Source organism: Pan troglodytes, chromosome 3 (genome assembly GCF_028858775.2).
Source record: "Pan troglodytes isolate AG18354 chromosome 3, NHGRI_mPanTro3-v2.0_pri, whole genome shotgun sequence".
Lineage (NCBI taxonomy): Eukaryota > Metazoa > Chordata > Mammalia > Primates > Hominidae > Pan > Pan troglodytes.
In genome coordinates this window covers 146,502,656-146,522,807 of record NC_072401.2, presented here as the reverse complement: position 1 = coordinate 146,522,807, position 20,152 = coordinate 146,502,656, and the positions used below count along the sequence as shown (strand labels likewise).

The 20,152-nt window shown below is 35.4% G+C and overlaps 1 protein-coding gene across 2 annotated transcripts in view; it reads right to left on the bottom strand.

Moving 5' to 3' along the window:
- The window catches only part of HHIP (hedgehog interacting protein), a 94,754-nt gene that overhangs the window by 7,706 nt on the left and 66,896 nt on the right, over positions 1 to 20,152 (bottom strand). For both annotated transcript variants that reach the window (XM_009448363.5, XM_001146476.7), the window contains exons 9-11: positions 18,747 to 18,870; positions 17,665 to 17,795; positions 14,150 to 14,231 (exon numbers count right to left, since the gene is read on the bottom strand). In XM_009448363.5, coding sequence (XP_009446638.1) covers positions 14,150 to 14,231; positions 17,665 to 17,795; positions 18,747 to 18,870 — 337 coding nt within the window. The remainder of the gene's footprint in view (positions 1 to 14,149; positions 14,232 to 17,664; positions 17,796 to 18,746; positions 18,871 to 20,152) is intronic.

The following is a 20,152-nucleotide window of genomic DNA, read 5'->3' as shown; positions in this document are numbered from 1 at the left end:
GGACACAATCTTCGCCTTCTTCTTGTTCTTGAGTATCCCAAGTATATTCTATTTCTTTCTCATTTAAAATTCTTATTTTGTTTGTGAGACAATGGTGGCATTTCTGACCACAAGAAGAGCAGTTTTTCAGTAGCCATGAAATTCTTCTGAGTCATAGGCCACTGAGTGGCATTCAGTAAACAAATATTCTAGTTGAAATTGCAGAATTCTGTGCATCTAATTTCTATTCCTTACTCACTTGCTCACCCACTTTCTGACTCATTCAAGAAAAGAGACCCAGAAATAGAGTATGTCAAAAATCTATTACATGTTATAGGCAATGCAAAATTTGCAGGTACCTACTCTCACATACTACCCCATGAGATGGTTTATGCCTGAATAGGTGAATCCAAAGAGATGGCATCATTTAGGTCATGAATATAGATGAACTTTGTTAAACAACAACTAGAAGATATTGCCTGTTCGAGGCAAAGTATAGGAACACTGATTCATGGGCACTGGGAAAAGGAATGAGGACATGATAAATAGGAATCTGATACTGAAGGGCTATTCTTTAGGGGAGAGTGTCTGACCCCTGTTTCTCTGCTGATACTCCAATTTGATGCTTTGACTATTTTTCACCAAACATTCAAACATAAAGAAACTCAGATTAGGCAGAAGATTCTAAATTATTTTTTCCCTAAGATTTGGTAAATGCTTGTTTACCCACGGATGTAGTAATTATTTCACACCTGGGCTTGTTTACTTTAATTTATATAAGACTGTGTGGCTGTAATATACAAACATTGTAATTCCCTCAAGTTTTATTTAAATACCGGGAGAAATTATCTTTTTTTGTTCTACACAGTTGATAAATAACATTCTGTACTTATTATATTAAATCAATCCTCTCTCTTTTAAACTGTTACTCTATCAGGGCTCCCTTAATATGAACATTTACCTAAAAGATTGCCTGTCTCTTTTAGGGTTCTCTTCAGGAATAGGCTATTTATCTATTTTTTTCCCTTCTTCACTGAAGTTTTTCTGAGGGCGGAAGCTACATACTCAATCCTCTTCAAGTCCAATCATTTACTTGGGCAAGTACTGCGCTCTTCAGGGAGATAAGACATAAATAGTACAGGATCCTGAGCCTCACGCAGACCACTGAGGATAAGACAAACATGCATACACAAAAGTATAATGCAGTGTGATCTTTGCTATGATACAGGCACACATGAAGTATCATAGAAATACAGGTGAGGAGGCAACTACTTTAAGGGATGTTATAGAGAGATGACATTTATACCACCATGTGTTTTATCTTCTTCAAGTATTCATATTCATAGGAACTAGGAAAATCCTGTATAGTCAGTCAATAAATGTTTATTAAATTAAATTAGGTCAGGTATGGTGGCTCACACCTGTAATCCCAGCATGTTGGGAGGTTGAGGTGGGTGGATCACCTGAGGTCAGGAGTTTGAGACCAGCCTGGCCAACATGGTGAAATCCTGTCTGTACTAAAAATACAAAAATTAGCTGGGTGTCGTCCTGGGTGTCTGTAATCCCAGCTACTCAGGAGGCTGAGGCAGGAGAATTGCTGGAACCCAGGAGGCGGAGGTTGCAGTGAGCCAAGATCATGCCATTGCACTCCAGCCTGGGCAACAAGAGTGAAACTCCATCTCAAAATAAATAAGTAAAATAAATAAATTAAATTGAATTTGTATAGTAGTAACTTTCTCAAATACACTCTCTGAAATATGAACTCCATGAGGACAAACACTTCCTCTCATCTCTTGTGGCTCCCCAGGACCTAGAAGAATGTGTTGCACATGGAAGATGGTTAATAGAAATCTATTGAATGAATGAAATTAATAAGAATATGGAATTTTAAAAGGGTGTTTGCGCCCCTTCTATGTTGTTGTGTAAAGATATTAGGAAAATATGGGCCATTCAGGGGAGGGATATCCTTAAAATCTAATTGCTATACTTTCATATCATAAACACAAAACATTTACTGTATTTCTCTCTATTGCCTAAATAAACTTGTCTTAAAGTTTTTTTCCAAGGTACAGTTATACTCATTCTGAAAGATGCATTTTGATAATAATTATAATCATAGTAAATAAACCGAAGGCTAAGAAGTCAAGGTGAGCATGAGATAAAGAGAGAGGATTGTCTTCTCTTACAGATGGGAATTAAGTCAACACATTAAAATTCATTTTTCTAATATTTGGTAGCATCTGACAAAGATTTTTGGTGATTCCAACCATTCCCCTCCAATAACTCTTCGTAATGGTGACATTCTTCCTTTTACTGAAAAGAACAGGGCCCTTTTACATGAAATAAAGAGAAACAAAAAAGGAATAAACAGTACCTTTAAACTTTATTATTATTGTCATGTTGAAATAGACCATCTTACATATACTTAAGTACTACATATACACACCTAGATAGAATCTAAACAAAACTTTAGGGTATATATCTGTGATGCATTAACCCATTTTCATACTTAATTTTATTGGACTGGAAAATTGGGTGCTTTAATGTACGATCTAATAAGAATCATTTAAATTGTCTCGTTCTTCTTTTAAACAATAACTCTTTAAACTTTTGGAACCTTCACTTTACTAAATGAAGTCAGAGTAACTTTCAAAACAGAAAACTTACCCAAGAGGTTGTTTAGGCTTGTAAAAAAGAATATATCTAGCCTATTTGTTGACAGCTATCCCCATAGCCTTTGAACTTAATTTAAATCAAAAAAACATATTTCCTAATCCCTTCACGCATGACAAATAATGAAACACTAAAACCCTAGTTCAAAAAACTGTCCAACATTCTTTAATGTATAAAGCACTGTTTTCAGAAATTTAAAAAATTTTCTTAGAAACCAACTTTGGCTTGCTTTGTGTAATAGTATAAAGATTTGGATACTTTTTTGAAAGAAGGGAAGTTGAGAAGCATAAGTTATTTATAACATCCATTAGAGGTGATGACTTTCTGTGAATAGCTAAGACCAACAGTGAATGTCTTTGGGTAGTGGTATTCTGAACAGTTTTCATTTCATGATATTTAATTTAGGGGATGAACAATAAATCAGTACTTGAGAAGTCCTTTGATTCTGTGCGGAGGTACGAGGATAAATCCTGTCTGAGCAGGACTACCCTTCCAAATGAGCACTGCAGAAATCTATTTTGTCTAACAAAAATAAAGGAGCTCATTCTGAAATTTTTGTGAGGTGTCCAGATTTTGAAATCATTTCATTGTAAAACAAGATATGCAGATCAAGAATAATACTTATGTATGATATCCTGATGGAAGTATTAGAAGATGTAATAATTCTGTAGCCTGTCTTGGACAGCTTTATGTTTAAGGGTGGAAGGTAACATAAGAGCTGTGTTACTCCTTTATCCACAGACACATTGGGACACATGGAAAAGAGCACCCTTGCAACTCTAACATTTAAAAAACTACTTTTCTTCCATGCTTTCTTTCATTCTCATGAGTTAGGAAAAATTGATAAGTCAAAATCCTCATTCCACAGAATGCAGAATCTCAGGCTCTAACCCCAGACCTACTGATTTTGAATCTTTAACAAAATGGCCAGGTGACTCACATGCATATTCAAGTTTGTGAGGCCTGTTTCTAAATTAGGTCCATTTCCCAGCCAGGAGGAATCAATGTGGCCATTAATTAGTGTATTCAGGCACTTCCAAGTACAGAATGCTCTGAAATCTTCCAACTGGGTGGAGTCCTTGCCCTGAACAAGGAGGCAGTCTTCGAATGCCACAGTAGATTCTATGGTTTAATGAATTTCCTCACGCTGTAAGCAATTTGATACACAGTGATTATCCTTGACCACTCATCATTTTTAAGCCAATACTCATCACTTTTTACCTAAAAAAGGGTAAGGAAGTGAAAAATTTCTTATGATGGGATAAATTTTTACTGTCTCCCATCTGTGGAGCTTTACGAATAGGAATAAGTGCTAGTATAGTACTTGCTGTGTCATCTTTTTATTAATCATTTTAGTGCCTTTCTCAAAGGCAGTACACAAACTGATATTTTTCTTCTTCGTAATTGTCTTTAATCTGGCTGCTCACTGAATTTTTCCTGGTCATATCGGTGTTTCTTTCTTCAGTGTCAGTTTACTTATAAGGAGTAGAATGCTGTATTCTGAAGGATTTACCGCATGTTTTGAGACTACACATAGCCATTTTGTAGGCAGCTTTAAAAACAACAATGCATTATACAAACTCAATTTCGCCGAGGAATCATATATTTATAATACAATCATATTCCAGGTAGAAGAACGGAGCCAATGGAATCTCTTCCTGTGTAACCATGTAATATTGATCTCATTGGGACTTCATGACAGGATTGACAGCAACACACATTTCCTAATGTATTTTTCAAGTACTATCTGAAGTACAGCAAGAAATTAAATGTTTTAAGAGTTACAGCTTTCATTTTATTTTTAAGGAATACCTTCCTTGACATTATAGCATATGTAGGCTGCAGAAATATCTGTATTATGTATTCTTAAATAACTCTGATACTAGAATAAAGAGGAAAAAAAACCTTTGAATTCAAGGATAACTCTGAATTTATATACCTTATAAATCATATTCTAATTTTTAATTTGTACTAAACATTTCTAAAATTTGAGTTTAGGATGGATAAAGCTAATGTTCTATCTTATTTTTACGTAGTGTTAGAAATTTCTGTGTCCTGAAATGTGCTGAAAACAAGTGGGGCTCAGCATTGGCTGTCTTCTTTACGACTAATATTTTCTTCATTTTGAGGATTTCTAAGATTTAAAAGTCTCATCCTCACAGGTTGAACTCACTTGCTCACTAAGAAACAGTGTTACTTGGCTTTAATACCTAGGCAGTTTGAAACTGAGTTGGCACTAAACCTTTCAAAGGAGGCAAAAGCAGTAGTAACTTAGTGAATTGAGCCACAGGTTTGACTGTCTACTGCTAATAACATTGTCAGAAATTTCACAAATATCCATCTAATTTTCTTCTGTGGTTAAAGATGCAACCATAATAAAAGCAAATAATGAAGCCACTTAGATTTTTCAAGTTTAACTTTATTCTCATGAGAGAGGGTCAGCTTTGTAATTCTTAAATTTAAAAGATCAGAAAGTGTATGAAGAGATTAAGTGGCTTTCACACAGCTAGTTACAGAGAATTCTGGAACTCTTTCCTGGTTCAGTGTTCTTTCCACTGAACTGGCCCTCTTACTTTAGGAAAAAAGGTAACAATGTACCCACATTTCAGGTCCTATTAATCTCACTATACAATCATCAACACCACAGTACACAAATATCTAAAAGGGTATGTGGATATCCTGTATCAACTTTGGTTTATCAACTTAATGCATATATTTCCATGGGAAATTCAGGACATGAAAAGTTATGTAATATCTTACAGGGAAAACCTAGGAGAAAAGATTAATGAAACTAAATAATAATGTCATGTGCTTTTAGATAAAAAGACAAGGTCCAGTTTTATCAAACTGCCTTAGGTATTTGTGGTATTATATTTGCAATATCCTAGCTTTAGAAACTGATCAACTATAATATGAGCAGTGAATATAGAAAAATAGGCATTTCTACTGTAATTCAATGTACATGTTCCTGAAAAATATTGTATTCCACAAAATGGCACTTAAAATAAGGGGGCTGTTACGGACTGCTTGTTTCCCTCCAAAATCACATATTGAGGCCCTAACCCCCAAAATAACAGCATTAGGAGACAGGGTCTTTGGGAAGAAGTGAGATTTAAATAAGGTCATGAAGATAGAGCCCCCATGATGCGATTATTGCCGTTATAAGAAGTGTCACCAGAGAGCTTGCTTTCTCTCTCCATCGTGTTAGGATACAGTGAGAAGGTGGCAATATGCAAACCAGAAACGGAGCCTTCACCAAGCATCCAACCATGCTGGTACCCTGCTCTTGGATTTCCTCCAGTAGGATCAGAAGTCTGTTGTTTAAGCCACCTAGGTATTTTGTTATAACAACCTCAGCTGACTAAGACAAGGGCTTATGGGAAGAATTGGTTTGGGGCAGACCCCTCAAGATCTGTGCAGCTTTGTAACTAAAGCAGTGGTGAAAACAAAAGCTGGTACCTTGGAAGAAAGTTTGGGCAACCAGCAAGCAGCTCAGAAGTAGCTGGAGGTCGCTTCAGGAGAGATTAGAAACACAAAAAACAAAATAATGATGGAAGTGGAACTCTGAAAAGCGGATGTGCACCCTGAAGAGAGCCATGGAAGACTGTGGGATGCATCGAGAGACAGGGAAACCCAGTACAGGCACTTACTTTTCATTGACGGCTCAGTTGAGAAGGCTTTTTCTGCTTGTGCAACAGCTAGGCTGAGGGCATGTTCCTTTCCTTATAATTCTCGTTACCTCTTGCTTGAAAAGCTACATAACTACTTTCATGTTGTGCTGATATTCTCTTTTGTATATGAGCTTATTAGTGTTAAAGAAATTTGCACTGTAGCAGAACAGACTTGAATGGGAAACCAAATCATGGTGAATTTTACCTACATCAAGAACTTCTGGATCATTAATTTGGCAATTTATAATGTACAGGGTTATGGTACAGTATTTTTGTTTCAAACTGTTTTACCTCAAATAATATTTTTTACATTTTAATAATATATGCAATCTCCTGATTTAAAGTGAAAATAAACTCCTTAGGGGATGGGACCAACTTCTCGTTCATTCTCTCCCTCTGTAGCACATAATGCAAATATAATATACTGAACACAGGAGACATTAAAAAATGCTTCTAATGAAATCAGGACTTAGTGAAATCAGGAATCTTGGATTATATCTGTACTTACTCTGATATGACACAAAATAAAAACTAAATAATTAGGGTATAATAAAAAAGCCAATGCCATTGCTTCCTAATATAAAGAAGGAAATATATTCTGTTCAGAATTTCATGTCCAAAATCAAGTTTTTAATTTAAATACTTAATTCATAAACCATAATTGATAAAAATGTTAGACACAAGTATTGCTTTAGTAACTTAATATAACCAGAGAATTTTTTTCTGATTTTATCTATTTTTATTGTGATGAAAATAGCCCAGGGGAATGACAACTAATATTAACAAATAGAGTAAATAGGCTGGACACGGTGGCTCATGTCTGTAATCCCAGCACTTTGGGAGGCCAAGCCAGGCAGATCACCTGAGGCCAGGAGTTCGAGACCAGCCTGGCCAACATGGTGAAACCCCCGTCTCTACAAAAAATACAAAAAATTAGCCGGGTTTGGTAGTCTGCACCTGTAATCCCAGCTACTTGGGAGGCTGAGGCAGGAGAATCGCTTGAACCCGGGAGGCAGAGGTTGCAGTGAGCCGAGATCGTGCCATTGCACTCCATCCTGGGCATCAAGAACAAAACTCTGTCTCAAACACACACACACACACACACATGCACGTGCACACACCCACAGAATAAATAAATAACACTTGTATTACAACATAATTCAAAAGACTTAAAGAATGCAGTATTTTTGTTTTAGAAATCATCAAAAAATAAATTCTTAGCTCCATTTCCCCACTTATAAAGCAATAGATCTACCAGTGTTTTAATTTCATATCATACAAAGGTAGAAATTTAAGATTCACTAAATGCTTTAAAGGAGAAAAGAAATTTGAAACAAGTTTCTTTCCTATAAAAGAGCACAGGAATGTCAGTTCAAATTCTCTTTGAAGATGACTAGCCTGATGAATTTCCAAATTTCGATGTTCATATATCATTCATTTGTCATGGTTGACAAAAATAAGTCATTTAAGTAACAAATTTTTTAAATCAAACAAAATGAATTAGTAACAAAATGATGCTAAGATGCAGTTTTTTCTTTATAAGCTACATCTTCCTCTAGAAAACATCTTTTCAAAAAATTTGCATGACTGTTTCAGACATATCTAATGCAACATTAAATCTGTCTTTAAGGTTCTGCAATATCTGATGATATACTAATTTACTATAAAAGTATAAGATATTCAAAAGGACTAATATCAGACTTCTAGCATTGTCCTACAAGAGATAGTGGTGGGCATGGCAGTGGTGGTGGCCATGTTAATTGAAAAGAAAATGCTTTTAAGAATTTTTCACTCAATATATAAGTCTCACTTTGGAGAATATATTCTTCGCCATTCACATTCTCCATTTTATGGCTTTTTAGATGAATGCCAGTTTGAAGTGGCAATTCAGTCAAGTTTTCATAGCAATCTGTCCAATTACTAAAGAAGATGATATTCTAAGTATCAAAATTGATAGCTTAAGAGAGACTACTTAGTATAAAAGAGAAAATTTCTTTGAATGCTGTGGTCATATGTCACATTTCCAGGAAATAGGATATATATATATATATATATATGCATACATACATATATATACTTATACATATATATGTATAAATATATATATATATACACACACACACAAAAGAAGACTGATATATGTTCTCACCAGAAATAATGATAAGTAGGTAAGGTGATGGATATGCTAGTTAACTTGACTCAGTCATTTCACAACATTTATCAAAACATCATGTTGTACACTGTAAATATATGCAATTCTTATGTGTCAATTATATCTTAAAGTTGGGGAAAAATTAAAAGTTTAGATTCATCTTTAATAGCTGTGGGAGACCAGTGAAGGATTTCAAGTAGGGGAGAAATAGAAGTAGTTTTGCATTTTATAAATACAAATCTGTCAGCATTTGGAATAAAAGCATATGATGGTTTTTAAAAATAAGACATAAACCCTTTAAAATAACATGGTCACACAAAGTTTTTTGTCATAAATTATTATGTAATAGCACCTATTTATTTTGAAATAGGTGACAGCTCTACATAACATTGCATGTGTTACCTGTATGTTTCAGTGTGTCTGTACACATGTACATGTATGCAAATCTTACTAAAGTATGAATAAAATTTTAGTGATACTCAGGCTGCTACCATCTATTATGTATGCATGCTCATCCATTCATTAGAAGTTTCAACTTTGATGTTGCCCAAATCTTTTGTGGTATATCTCTAAAATTTCAGATGCTATATGGCAGCTTAGTAGGGATTTGTTAGATGAAAAGGTATTGTGCACCACAACAGGAAATCTAGTATACTGATAATAAAATATAGTCAGGCAGATACATGTATATTCATCTTTGGTTACTGGATACATAGAATAATGATGATAGCAAAAATGTGGAAAATGTTTCCTTGCCTCTTAGACTTCAAATCCACCATGCTGAATGGACTTTTATAGGGCATATACTTGTTCACGACCTCTAGTGTTAAGAAATTCTGTCATGTTTGAAAACTAGTCCCTAGTGGAGCCTGTATCCCTGTTAATAGCTGAAAGGTCAATGGAGCTGCTAAACAGTTTGTATTACTGTCAGGGTGGCCATGAAAACACCACCTGCTGCAAGAGGACTTGGCAGCTGGGTCAACAGGCACTGTGGGAATTTATCAACTTAGGGGGGCCACTTGCATAAAACTTTGACTGATGAATTGGGACTAGACTGGCTTATTGGGCTAAAGCTGCTCTATTATGTGTAACTTTCTTTAGGATGGCAGAGCTGCCTGCTGGCTCCCTGAGATATATGCAAAGGATAAACAGAACTGGTTTCCTCTTATGAAGTGATTTTTTTGAAAAAAGCACTCTTTAGCATCCAGTCTAATAAGAAGTAGGATGAAGATATTAAGAAAACAATAAACAAAGGGCAGTAAGTGGGCCATGGGGGGAAGAGGAATGAGGGGCAGTTTTTGATGTTGGTCACAGAGGAGATTGGGGATACAACATGTATGTAAAATGACCTCTCGAGCCTGGAATTTGCATTATTAATTTATAGACTTATTAAGGGAATGGTCTGTGTGACTTGGTTGGGTAACAGATAAATGATATGTTAAAATATAGCAAGAGTGGGTACATAATAATTAAATCAACATGATGGAGAATAATTTTCCTTTACAAATTCCTAGAGACATAAACCCTGGAAATGTTTCAAAAAAAGTCATTTGGTTTAAGTTCATCTGAAACAAAAATTAAATAATATTTGTCAATACTATAAAAAAATTCGTGTTCTATAAAAATAAATCTTGGAAGTTACATAACTTTGTCAGAATTCTTTAATTTCCACCCCTAGGAACATTTATGTAATTCTGAAAGGATTTAGCAAAGAGCATCCAAGGTATAATTTGAAAACTATGTATTGAGAGTTCTTTTTTTTTTTTTGAAACAGAGTCTCACCCTGTTGCCCAGGCTACAGTGTGCAGTGGTGTGATCTCGGCTCACTGCAACCTCCACCTCCTGGATTCAAGTGATTATCCTGCTTCAGCCTCCTGAATAGCTGGGATTACAGGCATGCACTACCATGCCCAGCTAATTTTTTGTATTTTTAGTAGATAGAGGGTTTCACCATGTTGGCCAGGCTGGTCTTGAACTCCTGACCTCAAGTGATCCTCCCATCTCGGCCTCCCAAAGTGCTGGGATTACAGGCGTGGGCCACCACGCCTGGCTCTACTGAGCATTCTTAGAAGCTCCATAGATGTCTTTATTCCAATTTTGGAAATAAAGGAACCTTAAAAGTTGAGAGATCACCTGAAAATAATCCTGGAATGCCTGGAATAAACACACAAAAATTACTAAAGAATGTAATATGTTTAAAATAGATTATTTAAACACCTTCACAGCCCTCTGTAGAATGCAGCAGGGACAGAAATATCATCTTCTATATATTTTTGATGGACAAAGGGGCACAGTATGGTGAAATAATCTATGCTGAGTGCTACACTAAGGAAGATTTAGAGATCAGACCAGTTGACTCCCTGTCTGACCTAGATAGACTTGCTCCCAATCTTGACTAGTTTCAGATGGCATTACTAAGTGAAAGTAAAGTTATTGCCAAGATTTTGTGCTCAGTTCATCTAAATCTGTTTTTCAGAATTGCTAGCTGAAGGATCCCCCAGGCTATGGCATGCTGAATTCAGTACTAGAGACTTTTTTGGATCCTGTGGGTTGGCTGAGCCAACTGGGTGACTGGTGTTGATTTGACCCTAACTCTGCCCTGCCATAAGATGTGACTGTTCAGTCCCTGAAGGTATTCCAGGAGTGTGTACAATGTTCTAACATGGAGGCAAACTTAATTCCTTTTCTGTTTCCTCGGAAGTTGCTTTTTTTTTTTTTTTTTGAGACAGAGTCTTGCTCTGTCATCCAGGCTGGAGTGCAATGGCACAATCTCGGTTCACTGCAACCTCCTCCTCCTGGGTTCAAGTGATTCTCCTGCCTCAGCCTACTGAGTAGCTGGGATTACAGGCACCCGCTACCATGCCCAGCTAATTTTTTGTAGTTTTACTAGAGACGGAGTTTTTACCAGGTTGGCCAGGCTAGTCTCAAACTCCTGACCTCAGGTGATCCACCCACCTTGGCCTCCCAAAGTGCTGGGATTACAGGCGTGAGCCACCACGCCCGGCCTGGAAGTTTTTTTTTTTTTTTTCCTTAAATAACTCCTGAGTTCTAGGCATTTTCTATTTTTTTTCATGCTAAACAATGGCATTTAATTTTTACAAGAGAATATCTCACCATCCTTTTCTGAGATTGCTGCACACTGTAATTGATTTGAACTTATGTAAATGATTATGTAACTTACAGCTTTAGATCAAATTGTCCTTACAGACTGAGGTGGTAATACTAGAACCTTATCTGTTTTTGCCAAAATGATTTAAGAGATACTGCGTATATAGTTTCTATGGTTTCTAAACTCCCTCATTGTGTGTGTGTGTGTTTTTGTGTGTGTCTGTGTGTGTGCACATGTAGGGAAAAATAGGAAAAACATAAATCCTATGGTAAGAATGTAACTTCTATGACATATAATATAGAAAATAAAAATTTCATAGTTTCCTGCTTTTCTCTTCTTGGGCCACAAATCAACTGATGTTTGAAAGTTATTCTGAAAACATTATTCTAGCAAACCTGTGGGTTTTGGTATGAGAATACAATTAACCTAAAAGTTTAATTTGTGTTTGATCTTTGGTATAACAAAATGTGTCTATATATTTTTTTTTAGCTGACAAGAATCTTTTTTAAAATTCTACCTCAAAAATTTTAGAAAAACAATTCTACCCTAACACAGACCTCCTGAACACTACTGTGCTTGTAATTAGTTTGTTTCCAAAATAATCCTGTTCACATACTTAAGTGTCTGCTTATATAGAACTTCAACTCATCTAGGAAGAAATATTATGATAATAAACGTTGATGGCCAAATCAAAACAGCATGAGGCTCCCAACAAATGTTTATAAAAACATTTGTTTTCTTATAGTCAGTTTAATTTTGAAATTTATGCTCATGTCTGTGTACAAGGACGGTTTCTTTGGGACTCTGCTACTTCCCCCACCTTCTGAAAAGCAAACACAAATCTTAACCCAGGCCCCCCACATGACATGACTCACCAGAAACAGGCACCATAATGAGAAGTCAGGCCTTCAGGTATGTCACTCTGAGACCACCCTACTAGAGGAGAACTAAGATCACAAAGCCAAGGTCCCTTATGGCAACCTTGGTAATTAGACACTAATAATAGATTGAAGGTGTAAAATGCACCTAAACTCAGCCACAGACTAAACAATCCAGATGAAGAGAGAAAGATTTTTGTGAGAAGGAGAGAGAATCCATTACAATGCTACCAGGTACTTTGCAAAAACACATAGACTTAGACAGTATAACGGAATAACAATGACTGTTTTGAAACTAATTGTGTTATATCTGAGTGAAATCCGTACACCTCATTATGAGTCTTTAGAATGCTGCTATTTTGTGAATTAACATTAGTTTGATTTTTATTCTTAAGGTTCAATAATCCCCTAAGTGTCTGATTTTATTTTCATTTATCTTTGCTTTTCTTATGGAGGTCATTAATTTCACACTTGCGGGAAAAAAATCACTATAGTATATAGATGGGTATTTATCTTACTGTGAAAGAAAATGTATACAGTTAAATAGAGAAGGGATGTTATCAACCTGTGATATGTGATATGTGATACTGCCCAGAGATTGTTTGAACTGATTCTTTTTTTGTTCTGCAAGAGCCAATGTCGACCTACATTTCCCTCAGAAAAGCGTTTTGTTGTATAGAAAAAGGACAAAATCTCAGAAAAACATATACAATTTGCAATTGAGAAAGAATATTTTAAAGTGCCCTTAGTAAGCTTTTCAGATTATTAGAGTTAATTCTTTTGAAAAAGACTTGAATTGTAATTTGAAAACGGAGTCATGAAAATAGTATAGAAGGAATCCGAAATTTGCAGCATGGTGTGGCTAAAGAGTAACAAGTCCTAGTGCTCAACAACAGTCGTGTCTGTGAGAATCCTTAGGTTTTGTTATGATTAGCTGTTTCTAAATTTATGACTAATGTATTTTTGACAACATATAATTTTATCAGCTTCTGATAGCTCAGGTTTGATCCATGAAATTAACAACTGACTATTGATGATTCAAGATGATTGAAGTACATATGTATAAATGTTGTGATGGGTGAGTGGGAAGGACCAGGGGTGAGATAAACATATTCTTTAAAGGAATAAAACATTCAAATCTTTCTTTTGCTGAAGCAAATAACAAAACCCTACTTAAGTTTTTATTTGTCTAGTCACCACAGTCTTCATGAGCACTGCAAGCTTTCAGATAGTTTCCAAATGAGGCTCAGATGTTGAACTGCCAAAGTAACTTACCTGTTTACTTAACAAAAATCATACTAAGCAGCTCTCATGTCTGCCAGTATGTTTCTCGTTTTCTTAACAATAAGGAGGGTTTATGGCTTCCAACACCAGAGCCTAAGCCACTGCCTCACACGTCAGGGCCCCTTTCTGGCTTTTAACTGAGGACTCTGATTCCATGAATATAATGCTGCTCTGTGATGACAGCAAGGACGACATGAATGAGCTTTTAAAGTTCTGCATAGTGGCATCAGTCATCATAGACAGGCGAAGAAAATCCTTTCAGGACAGCTCTAAGCATATGGAAATGGTAAAAGTGTACATCTTGGCTGATTGCTAATTGTGACATTCCTATCATTAATTGAATGAACTAAAATAATTGGAAGAAGAAAATTACTTGACTTAATGGGTTAAAAGGAAATCTCACCTTTTGGGATCTACAATTTTGTAGAGTTTTCCATTGTGAGTCTGGGTCATACTTTTACTGCTTGATAAAATGTAAACTTCACCTGTTAAAGAAAGAAATAACAATAAGCAAATTTATAGCAGTAGAGGTCCTTACTTCCTATTGCCTGGCAGTTATTCTATATGTCAATCTATCTCCATCTATCCACAAGAAAATCACTTGCCTAAAGATTATGCAAGAGTCTCACATGTCTGCCTTTACAGTGCATCCAGAATTCCAGATTCCAGTCACTCCTTTCCATATCCCACTACTACTCCAGTGCAAGCAGATATTATTTCTCATCTAGATTATGGCAACAGCTGTCTAACTGAGCTCCCTGTTGCCACTCTTGTTCTTCTGTGTGTATTCTCAACGTACCAGCCACAGTGATTCTTTTCAAAGGAGTTAGATCATGTACGTTGGATCACACTCCTTTGTTTCAATGCCCTGCAATAGCTTCTTATCTCATCCAGAGCAAAAGCAAGTCCTGACAGTAGCACTTACTGCTATAACCTCATCTGCAACATTTTGCCCTCTTGTTCACTCTTCTCTAGCCTCACCGGCTTGTGATTTCACACAGGAGAGGCAAGTTCCCAGCTCAGGCTTCTGTCTCAAGTTCTTGCTGTTCCAGCCCCCTATTACAGGCTCCATCTTCCTGTGAGTCTCCACTAGGTTCATTTTTTTCCCCCCTCTTCAAGGCTGTACTTAAATATCACCTTTCCTGACTGCACTTTAAAATCGCACCTTCCCCAACTCCCAACAAATTCCTCTTCACTACTAGATTTTTCTTCAAAGCATTTATTACCAATTTATATACCGTATTTTTTAAAAAATTTATTTTGATTTTCCTTCTCCTGTACAATATAAATTTCATGACACTAGTTTAGACTTTTGTCTGTTTATCCACTGCTGCATCCCCAGCATCCAGAACAGAGCTTTGCACAGAGAAGGTGCTCAATAAATATTTGTAGAATGGATATTGAATGGACAAATTTTATCTTGATTTATTTCTCTGCAAGATTGATACATGTCAGTTATCAAGTTGTTACCGTTAATTGATAATTTGAGGCCACATGAAATTGGGTTGTGCCTTCTTAATCTTTAGCTTTTTAGAAGACATGAAAGTACATCAAAATATGTTAAAATAAACACTGGGGGAGAGGGGAGAGAAGGATTGAGAGAGAGAGAGAGAGAAAGAGAGAGAGAGAGACCTTGATGCTCAGTCTCAACTCTCTAAACTCTAACTCTTGATGCTAGCTGTGTTCATAATGATGAAATACAACAGATGGGGTACTCTTTTAGGAGAAAACCACCCCGTTTATCACCACTACTTCCATATAATTCTATGTGTTGAATTGATCATGTGAATAGAAAATTTGAAGCCATATTTATAATTACACATTTATAAAGTTTTAAAATTTATATTTGGTCCTCCCTCATGAAAAATCCTTTAGTCTATATTTCTCTTATTATTGTGCATTAAACACACCCTGCTACTTTTCTACTTCTGAAAAGGATTTACACAGTTTGTACTAAAAACGTAGGCACAACAGAAAAAATAAAAATGAAAGTACAAAGCAATGTAAGCAAAAGAATTAATATTATTTTGTCAAGTATTTTATAGTTTACTTCATTTAATCCTCACAACAAATCCATCCTGACTTTATAGTTAAAAAAATAATATGCAAAGTCCCAGACTCTCAATACTTTTATTTCAAAAGGTGCAAAAACTTACTCATTTTCTTATATGGTTCTTCAATTAAAGCTAGCGAGTTTCACATTAAAATGTAATTCAGTGCAACTGTATTTATTTTAATTATGAGGTATATACAGGGTTGTAGCTTTTGGAGAGTCAGGATTATATATCTTTATTTTTTAGTTCTGCTTCTAAATAGTATTAGGTGTACACAGACATTTGGGATATTTTACCTAATGGTGGTGACGTTAACATAATGAGTGATGATGAATCATTTGTAGCAAGGTCTGGGAAAATCAGAATTATTCAGTCACAACATTTAAACATTCATCTCTAACTCAGACACAAACCATTCTTTTACTTTTTTTTTTTTTTTTTTTTGAGACGGAGTTTTGCTCGTGTTGCCCAGGCTGGAGTGCAATGGTGCGATCTTGGCTCACTGCAACCTCCGCCTCCAGGGTTCAAGTGATTCTCCTGCCTCAGCCTCCCAAGTAACTGTGATTACAGGGGCCTGCCAGTATACCCGGCTAATTTTTTGTAGTTTTTGTAGAGACAGAGCTTCACCATGTTGGCCAGGCTGGTCTTGAATTCCCAATGTCAGACGATCCACCTGCCTTGGCCTCCCAAATTGCTGGGATTACAGGCGTGAGCCACCATGCCCGTCCTCATTCTTTTAAATTTGAAATCATTGTTTGCCAGTGAAATTAAAATTATATTACAGAGGATGTAAGTTAGGAGAAGTATCTTTCTGGTTCCTTTGAGTGCGGTAGGGGAATGTTAAGGAAAAATTTTAAATTGCTTTCAGTGCTGGAACAAGCAAAGAATAGACTGGATTCTCTTCTTTGAATTGTTATATTCCTGTGGCTCTGAAACTTATCTTATGTGTTTCAACAGTCTTGTCTGAGTCCCTTATTATTCTAAGTAAAGGGCATGAAACTATTTCTGATGAAGTCTCCATTTGATGTAAAAAAAAACCAAATCTGAAGTTTTAGAGAAAATATTCTGATTAACATGGGAAACATACATTCTTCTTTATGCCTAGAAATTTATCTCTGAGGCTAAAGGAGCATAGTAGTTAAGGTTTGTTTGAATATTATTTTTTAAAGGGAGTCACTATGAAACTACATTGATCTCTGTAATTTAAATTAGTAGAGAATAAAATTTTTACTCACTGATCATATTTCAATTTCAACTTCTTTTTTGCTTTTTAAGCTGCATACATTTTGGTAAACATGCCAAGAAGTATATTATATGTTATACCATAGATTGTCCCATGAGAACATAATTTCTATTCTATTGGAAAGAAGATCTGCACTCAGATCATCTTGCTCAAATTTCATGCCCCAATGGGCAAAAAGAAAAAAGAAAAAAGAAATAGCGGGTAAGGCAAGTTTCAGATTCCAACAAAACTTTTTTATTTATTCCAAGAGACATGGATACATGGAAAGGTTTTTAGATAGAGAATATACACAAACTACTCAGTTGTATAATCAAAAATATCATTAAACATTTTAAAAATTATCTCTTCAGGACTAAAAAATTCTTTTCCTGCCTCCCATTTTTCTGCCTTATATTTTAGTATTTCTAGTGTGAAAATAAAATATAAAGGCTCTCAGGGAAAAGTTACTGGTAGAGAATATGTAACTGGACTGTCTTAATCTCTGGAGTAGGTCATCTTTGCTGTAGATTACATTTCCAACAAGTAGAGGATAAGATTGCTGTATTTATTCTTCAGGGCAGAACAAAGCCTCTTGAAAAAGGAAGTGAGAATGAAACTTAACAGAACTAGATTGTACAGTACCTAGTTCATCTTCTCCAAATCCCAAGATGTGACCTGAAAAGTAGCCTCTACAGGACCCACTAGTGCCGAGACAGAGTGGTTTTTCTTGCCACTGCTTTGTCACAGGACTTTGCTGGAGAGTTAAGAAATTCCTACAACAGAAACATACCATAAAGCTACAATGAATACACACTTTTGTTTATTGATGACAATAAAATGTTTAAAATAAAATTCATAACAAACAATTGCTTTGCCATAGACCTGGCTTCTAAAGGGAAAAATAATATAGCCCATAACGTGTGTGAGTACTGTGAAATTCCCATATGCGGAGAAAGTACTTAAAGATAGTATTTTGTTTGGAGGGGGCACTAAAAGTACCTGAGTATGAGAAAAGCCCTCCCCTTCATCCAGAGAATGATACTTCCTCGCCAGGACTAGAATCCATGCTGTGCTATTAATCAGAGAGAGGAACAGGGGAAGAGCATGGGGTCAGTACATTTTTCTAGTTCCTTGTAGCGACCAAGAGTATCAGCTCTGCCATATGCCTGAATGCCAGTGACTTGGAAAACAAGATTCTTAATTTGGATTTTGTCACAGAGTTTCTTAAAATTATCCACAATGTGACCTTGAAAATTGAGACTAAAATTTAATTTTGTATTATTCCTACTTATAGAGACAAATTATATTATCTCACTTAAAGTCCTGAAAATTTGGCAAAACCAAAAATCTTGAGCCTTCCAATATAATTTTTAAAATATTTATACAGCAAGTAAAACGATAGTTTTCAAATTATTTATTGTCATGGTAAATTTATGTTGAGGATGAAGGGAAGAGCCTAAATAATATGAAAAGTCCATCTGAAGACTTCTGTGCCCTTAAAAATTATTTTATGAAATTTATCAAGCCTGTTGAGAGAGCATCTTTTTGGAAGTTCTTCAATTAAACCACTATATCTATGGAACTAAAAGTAAATAATATTTATGTGTATTCCCCATCTGATGCACAAAAAGAGACAATCATTTGAATATTTTGTGGCAGTTTGCCAAATGATTAATGGATATGTCATTTGGTATATCATACTGTTGTGGTATCAGGAAACCTACCCATTACGATCTCCAAACACGTAGCTTCCATACAGTCTTTCTGACTGGCAGCCCCGGTATACAAATCCACCAACCAAAGGACCATTACTGAATGGCTTGAATTCTAAAAGTGATGGCTCACTTTCTGGAAAGAAACATAGCATTAGATCAAATGAAACATATTTTCATGAAGTAAAAGGAATGTACACCAAACAACAATTACTATAGTAATTTAACTCTGAAATGTGTTCTATGATACACCAAAGGGTTTCTTGCTAGAGCTATTTAATGAAAACAGTCTTTGCTAAATAGTATCAACATTAAAGGACATCCATGTACAGCTTAATGAAATCAGAATGCTCCGCAAACGCTTGCTGTTGTTGAATTTTCAAGACATACCAAGTTTTCAATGAAATTAGAATCTGGATATTTTGGGACTCATGATTATTTACTTTGAACCAAAATGCTTTAAAAAAAACATTTAAGGCTTTACATACTAAGTTTTGTGTAGAAATGCTTCTGCATATATTGAGTAAATTGAGACAGAGCTCTGTCAAAATATTTAAAATGTTTAAAAGCCTACACTTTAATGAAAATAAAAACATAGTACATAAAAGGTCTTTAAACATGCATTTATTCTATATGTGAAAATGTTGTAACTTAGTCAAGTAATATCTTCATTTAAAATATTTTAATGTTCTGTTTATAGAGTTGTGTGGATAACAAAGTCTATTTCAATAACTCCTGATTACATGTGTATAGTCTTGTGTCTCCTTCTGTGCAGGCCATTACATACTTGGATATCTGCATGCTAATTGTAATGGAAAAGCTCTAAAGCTACTTGCAAATTAATCTGAAAATTACCTTTTATGTATTTAAGATCAAATAAGTCATTATCAACAGATTTTATCAAAAGCTTTTGTGAAAAGATAGTAATTTTTAACGACCTCTTCCCCTCCCATGTGATTATGGTGTATATGAGACTACAAAAAAGTAGAAAAGATAAGAGAAATGTTAAATAATGAGCACACTGAGAGGTAGCATAATTGAATAATTAAGGTCACAAACTCTGGAGTTAGGCTGGTCAGATTCAAATCCAGACTCTGCCACTTTGTGTTCTGTGACAATTAATCTTTCTGTGCCTCAGTTTCCTCATTTGTACAATGTGGCCAATGATAGTGCCTATCACATAGAGTTGTTCTGTAAAGGAAATGAGTATAAAGTGCTTACTACAGGGTCTGGCATGTAGTAAGCACTGTAGATGTGTTTTAAAATAAATAAATGTAGTGCTGTTAATATTGTAACCAATTTTAGCTTAACCTCAATTAATGTGACTGTAGAATTTTGTTTAATCTACAAGTGTAGCCAAAATTCCATCGAGCTGGTGACTCATTAGTTTTTTTTTTTTTTTTTCCAAATCACATTAC